This window comes from Sinocyclocheilus grahami, unplaced genomic scaffold, assembly GCF_001515645.1.
Source record: "Sinocyclocheilus grahami isolate Dianchi unplaced genomic scaffold, SAMN03320097.WGS_v1.1 scaffold1200.1, whole genome shotgun sequence".
NCBI classification, from domain to species: Eukaryota; Metazoa; Chordata; class Actinopteri; order Cypriniformes; family Cyprinidae; genus Sinocyclocheilus; species Sinocyclocheilus grahami.
The window spans coordinates 30943-37951 of NW_015506379.1; the positions used below are offsets into that span (position 1 = coordinate 30943).

Consider the following 7009-nt stretch of genomic DNA (forward strand, 5'->3'; position numbering starts at 1 on the left):
GAAAATGTTCTGGTTAACCTGCTGCTTATATTTGGAAAATGAATGACGTTGGTTCAGCACACTAGCTGACGGCCGTCTCTTTAAGGCCAGAGTGGATTTCGGCCGTCCGCGCACCTTCCGCATTACGTACTTTTTGTCATCAGGAGGGCTCGCGCTGTTGTATCATCGCGCGGTCTCAAAAAATTGCCTGCACGAGAACGGTGCGCGACGTACAACAGCTGATGCAACTACGGCGCTAGGTCCTGTGGTGCATCTCAAACGCGCCTCCTCTATTATATTTCGGTGGAACATACCAACACAAACTGGGGGGGGGATCACATGACCATCAGAGGCTTCACACAGTTCACAAACGCGACCGGCGGCGTCAGAACACGACTGGAATACCGGACGCGACAGAGGACACCTGGCGTCAACGCAGCCTGTAGGTCTTTCTAAGCTTTCGGATTTATTTCACGATGTAGACTTTAGAAGTCTTTTTTTTTTCTCAAGTTTTCTTGTCTTTTTTTTTAAGCATTCACCCCCTGGAAGTTTTGTTGGGAGCGCATAGAGCCGAGCCTCATCTGACTAATGCAAACAGGTAACGTTATCATGATATATTCATTGTGCATTGTAATATTTAGAAGGATCTAATGACAGAAATGGCAATACACTATACACAAGATAACCGGGACGGCCGTTATGGCGTTATTTTAATGACAAATGTCGAAAGCACATAAAGATAATGCGCGAGCGAGATGCACAGAACCGGACTCTCGCGCTCAGATGCACGCTGCTCTCGCCCGGAGAGAGTGCGCACGCTTTAAACGTGTCTCTCCTCTCAAACTGTGTCTCTATGCTCATGCAGATATTCATTCTTTTCACACCTGAATTAAATGTTGTCAAAAGTTATTATGCACTTTTAAAAAGTAGTCTCAAAACAGATTTGTTTAGGGCCTTTCCTTGATTTTTTAAATTTTTATTATTGTTGTATTTAAACTATATATAAACTGGTTATTGTACATTGTTTTACTAGGCCCACTTTATCTCTTTTATGTTTGTATTTTGTTCTTTTCTGTGAAAGCACATATGCATCTCTCTGTAAAGTACTTTGTAAACACTGTTTTAAAAGGTGCTATATAAATAAAGCTTTAACCAATCAGACCTCCACGACTGACCGATGAAAATGCTGAAATCTAATTGGCTGGGAGGGAGGTGAACCCGGAATTCTTTTGACAATCAAAGATGGATCCAGTTTAATAATATTTAGCAATGTCAATGAAATGTAGCCTATATTAGAAATGGCTAGGAATTGGGTGCTTGGATGATTTGTACATATAACCTCTGTCCTGGTTGGTCTCTCAATAACAACATATAAAAACAACATATTATAGTCTATGTCTCTAAAGACTTCATATAAAAGATCAATGTTATGTCATCATATGTCAGATACCTCAACTGAATTTAAAATCATTGCAATAAATTCTCAGTTGGTATGATGACAATAATAAGTAACAATTCCTCATCAACTGCAAAAATAGATGTAAATGATGCAAGATATGTTCACAATAAATGTTCTGATAGCATCGCTGTTTGGACATTTATTGGGAGTGTTTTTTTTTAATCCAATGTTTGTTTTCAGCTCTGATTTTAGTTCATGAAAACCCACTTCATATTAGCTACACATTCAATGGCACTCTCCTCTAAAACAGTGAATATACAGTAATATGACAGTTACATGTAATTACATTGTCTGTAAATGCATTAAACACATAGAATATAATATAGTGTATATGACAAATATAAGAAATTCATTATAGTGTTATATTTGGTCTCCAAATCTTAAGTATCCAACATCATGGTGCATCACACACTACAAGATATTACTAAGATTATCATGCCAGAGGGAGCGCCTCACGTGATCTCACGCAGCAGATCGTCATTGATATTTCAGTGATGTTTACATATGTTAGCTAAAAATACCAAGATATGAATTTTTGCCCATATCGCCCAGCCCTAACTCCCACTAGGCACAGTTGCCTTGAACCGAGCCCTCCCCGCTCCCCCGCTGGCCTGCCCGCACACTTGCACTAAACTTTCCGGGCCGGAGCACGCTTACGTCATGTGCGAGATAACGAAGAAATCCACTTTCGCTAATATTCTGAGATATATCCATCTGCAGCCCCGCAGCACACACGCTTCAGGACACACGACTCGGGTCACCCGTTTCAGGCCGAAAGTGAGGTTTAGGGCGGATCTGGGGCCTGTACCATGAAGCCGGATTAGCTGGCTAGCCAGGTAAGTTTCAGTTTAGTTTGCACCAATCCTGGGTTTTAGGTACCATGAGTGGCTTGGCTTTTAGCTGCGTTCATTGCCATAGTAACTTACACTCCACAGCTAACCTGCTCCTGGGCAGCTTACGTTCTGAGTTAGAGATCTCAAATTGAAATTGGACCAATCAGATGTGAGCAAAGGGACACATGTCTGACACACAAAAAGTCACTCCCCCAGTTTATCTTGCTCCAAATTCAAGGTCACTAGTACTATATTTATAATTTATATTATTATTAATCCATTACACACAAGCAATTTTAGATTAACAGTTATTATAAATCATTTGTTAAATTAATGTTAATATATATACAGATTGTATGTAATATAAATAAGCCGTAGAATCAATAGATAATGCTTTAAAAATGACTACGTGACCTTACATGTTCGAGTCTCTATCGCTGTATATAACAAGTTTGACTTGTGACTGCACTGATAAAGCAAGATAATTTAGTACAAGTACTTTTTTCATTGTAAATGCATTTAAATTCATCATATTCTTCAATCTCTTAACCTTTAGCAAAACCTTTAACCAAGGCTCGTGATTGGCTGTTCGCCAGTGATGTCACACATTCATGTGCACATGCTCCACAAACTTAGGATCAAAGCCTGAGTTGACAAAGAAAGTTGATGATCAGCATCATGGTACCAATAAAGCTGGATTGGAGTGGTTTGGTTTTGTCAACTCGAAACTAATCCTGTAAATCTGAATTTGTTCATCTACCGTCATAGTACAGGCCCCTGGTCTTTTTAGAGTCACACCACCTACAGTTTAGTAGCGTAATGCATGTTCTTTTGTTAGATTTAATAATACGAGCTATTTTCAAATGGATTTTTGATAAGATTTATATGTGCAACCTTTAATAACGATACCTGAAATGCAAAAAATGCACAATCTGATCATTTATTCATATTCATTTTGATCAGTATTTATCAAATGTAACATTATGGATTTTGATAGGAGTCATATGCAGGGGCGGTTCTAGGGGGGGGCCAGTGCCCCCCTGTCAACAAGCTTGGCCCCCCTAATGACTGCCTAGAAAGAAAATCAAAAAAAGGAAGCCCAGTATGAGGCCAATTTAGGGCAACTGAAAAATGTACGAACATGGTCAACTAGAAAAAAGGAGCATATGATACAAGAGTCATCTCTTTCTGGGAAGAATTTATGAAGTCTAGATTGGTAAATTGGGTTCGGTGCAAAACTTTTAACTGAATCAGACTTAACCGGGCACAAGCAGAATTAACTCTAACAAGAGCCTCAGACCAGAGCTCTTCAGAAAAGCTGAGCTCTTAACTCTTTCTCCCATTTTAACGTCAAACATAAGACAGATGAAGATCTAGATGAAAGCAACATGAGATAGACAGAAGAGATAAGGTTACCATCTATAGGGGCTGACAATAAACTCTCAAGCAGTTATTTTTTTGGCATTTGGGGGAAACTAGAGAAATTAGTTGGAATTAGCTGGAAAATACCTGAATAAGTCTGTAGTATGTAAATTATATTTGGATAGAAGGTGTTATCACTCCATCTTTTGAAAGTGTGATCAATCATAGCTGAAAACATAAAGTGATTCTAACTGAAAATGTTTTTCAAATTGTTTCCAAATGTTGGAACCACAATGGGATTTCTTGTATAGCTAGAAGGTTGGAGAGACAAAAAGGAGCAAAGACTAATGCTGGAAGGGAAGAAGAGGTACAAGAAGCAGCTTCTAGTGTACACCAGTTAGACTCTGGAGCATTACACCATAATGACATCTTGGAAATATTAGCGGATCAGTAAGAAAAATAGAAATTTTGGCAGGGCTAAACCACAATCCATGCGCCTTGCCAACACCTTTGCTTAAATTTTTATATCAACATTCAATAAACTAATGGGCCTGTAACTACTACATAAAGTCAGGTCTTTGTTTTTTTTGTTTTGTTTTTGTTTTTTTAATAGAAGAGAGATAAATGCTTGATTTAACAAGACTGGAAGACAGCCCTGTTGAAATGACTCCTGCATGGCGAACAGTAAGGGGGCTACTTGTGTGTAAACAGTGAATATTTAACATTCTATTGATGGTTTTCACGTGACGTCACACACTCAGAGGAACGCCCACATGGAGGGCAAAACCAAGCTTTGCTTCACTGACCGCCAGTTATTTTTACGCAGATTGCATTAAGTAGTAATGTAGTTAAATGCAGATATTAAAAGGCGAAATTCAGTAAACACCTTATATATTATACCTAAATTTAACTCTGTACAAAGGAAAAGGGGGTAAAAAATGCTTTTTTTAATAGATTTTTTTATCCCCATGTGCAAGAATGTGAAAAACATTAATACAAATGTGATCTGTTGTTTGTAACTGTTTCCAATTTATTGTCTATTAAAATTTCTAAGTATCATCATTCAGTTGTAATTTATTTGCTCACGAATATTAATTATAAGGTCCAGGAAAGCAACAACGAGAAGGCATGGCCGAGAAATATGATCTGGCCATTCATTATGACATCTTAGCAAGCTTTTGAGTCAAAATGTCCTGTCTGACTAACATGAAATGTAATGTCATGTTAAATTGTGTTTCAGTGCATACAGCCATGAGGATTTATTGGATTCTTGCACTATTTCTAACTGGTAGGTCACTTTATTTATTTTTAATGCAATTCAAATTTTTTTTTATAATTAAATTATGCTTTTGTGCAAAATTATTATTTCACTGTTATATATATATATATATGTATGTGTGTGTGTGTGTGTGTGTGTGTGCGCAGTGGAATATGTACATATCTGTTGTCTAATAGCTTAATCATAGCAGTACTGAATAAAAAGAATGAGGAGTTGCGTCACAATGACATTTCAAGATGGCCACCTCAGTGTGGAGCTCTCCAGTTGTTTTACAGTTTTTGTTGGTTTGTCCTGTTTTTTTGTTTATCAAATACAATCAGTTTTACCAGAGATGAACTGCTGAACATGGGCAGCACACACCACACAATCTTCTACCGGTTTTCATCTACCTGACTAACTCCTGCTGCTCTCCTGGAAAAATAACTGTCCTGCACTGTTTTACGTAAACCTGGCTGAATGACAGAGTTGGATATAACACGTTACTGTATTCTAATGACTTTTCCTGATAACGCAGTAATGTATTGCGTTACATTTTAAATGTATGTAATTTGATTACAGTTAATAATGTCAATAAAATTACTTTACTTAAGTTACAAATGCAGTGTTAAGAAAAAAAAAAGCATTTTAAAATCATGTTTTGGCGTCAGTAATAAATCGCTGGAGAATGCAAGCTAAAATGCAGATGAGTCCTACAACATTTAGATGCAATGAAAGGTTGCGTATTATATTTTAAAATATTGCACTCAATTTCACATATATTTTAGTCTGGCATTATAGTTTGGGAAAAGTTCAACTAGTAAATGTGTACAGGTTTATGTCACAATAACACTATTAAAATTAATGACTCATGAGAACGATATCCTCCGCTGGATTAAGCCGCGTGTCAAATTGCATTCTTCTGAGGTAAATACAAGGCTTAGTCCTCACAGCGCGTCTTTTTCCAAAAACAAAAAATTTATGGAGTCTTAATTTACGGAGGTGATGTGGGCGTTTACACGTCCGCGTGTCTCACGCGGATTATTATCATATAGAGCGGGATTGTATTGATGGTGAGGCGGAAGCAGAGGAAGAATCCATATGCGGATGTTTATTGAAGCAGTCCAACAAAACCAAACTCAGGGTCAGTAAAACAGGCAATGAGGTCAAAAACACAGTAAGGCAGTCCAACCAGGCAAACCGGCAAAAGGGGTAATCCAAAAGAGAAGTCAAAACGAACAGGTCATACACGTGGTAAGAAGGCAGAGATACAAACGCTTGGTAAGGCAGGATAAACTGGCAATACTTCGCAAGGTAGTCATGTGGTGGCCAGGTTAATATGGCCACTAAACAGGAAGTGGTTGCAGAGAAAGCAGAGGGAGTGCTAACAGTCAGTACTGATGCGCCCCACGCATTACCACATTACAGATAATGAACTCCGACTGGAAAGACTGGACCTGTTACTTTATCAGAGAATATTTGTTTAGACAGAAGAGATAAGGTTACCATCTATAGGGGCTGACAATAAACTCTCAAGCAGTTCAAGCATTGACTTTTGGGGGAATTTAGAGAAATTAGTTGGAATTAGCTGGAAAATACCTGAATAAGTCTGTAGTATGTAAATTATATTTGGATAGAAGGTGTTATCACTCCATCTTTTGAAAGTGTGATCAATCATAGCTGAAAACATAAAGTGATTCTAACTGAAAATGTTTTTCAAATTGTTTCCAAATGTTGGAACCACAATGGGATTTCTTGTATAGCTAGAAGGTTGGAGAGACAAAAAGGAGCAAAGACTAATGCTGGAAGGGAAGAAGAGGTACAAGAAGCAGCTTCTAGTGTACACCAGTTAGACTCTGGAGCATTACACCATAATGACATCTTGGAAATATTAGCGGATCAGTAAGAAAAATAGAAATTTTGGCAGGGCTAAACCACAATCCATGCGCCTTGCCAACACCTTTGCTTAAATTTTTATATCAACATTCAATAAACTAATGGGCCTGTAACTACTACATAAAGTCAGGTCTTTGTTTTTTTTGTTTTGTTTTTGTTTTTTTAATAGAAGAGAGATAAATGCTTGATTTAACAAGACTGGAAGACAGCCCTGTTGAAATGACT

The 7009-nt window shown here is 37.8% G+C and overlaps 1 protein-coding gene across 1 annotated transcript in view; it reads left to right on the plus strand.

Annotated features, from left to right (window-relative positions):
• Window positions 1-324: 324 nt before the first annotated feature.
• The window catches only part of LOC107567949 (uncharacterized), an 11559-nt gene continuing 4874 nt past the window's right edge, over window positions 325-7009 (plus strand). Inside the window, exons 1-3 of the mRNA XM_016253758.1 lie at window positions 325-421; window positions 512-577; window positions 4874-4921. Of these exons, the coding sequence (XP_016109244.1) occupies window positions 568-577; window positions 4874-4921 (58 nt within the window). The 5' untranslated portion in view covers window positions 325-421; window positions 512-567. The remainder of the gene's footprint in view (window positions 422-511; window positions 578-4873; window positions 4922-7009) is intronic.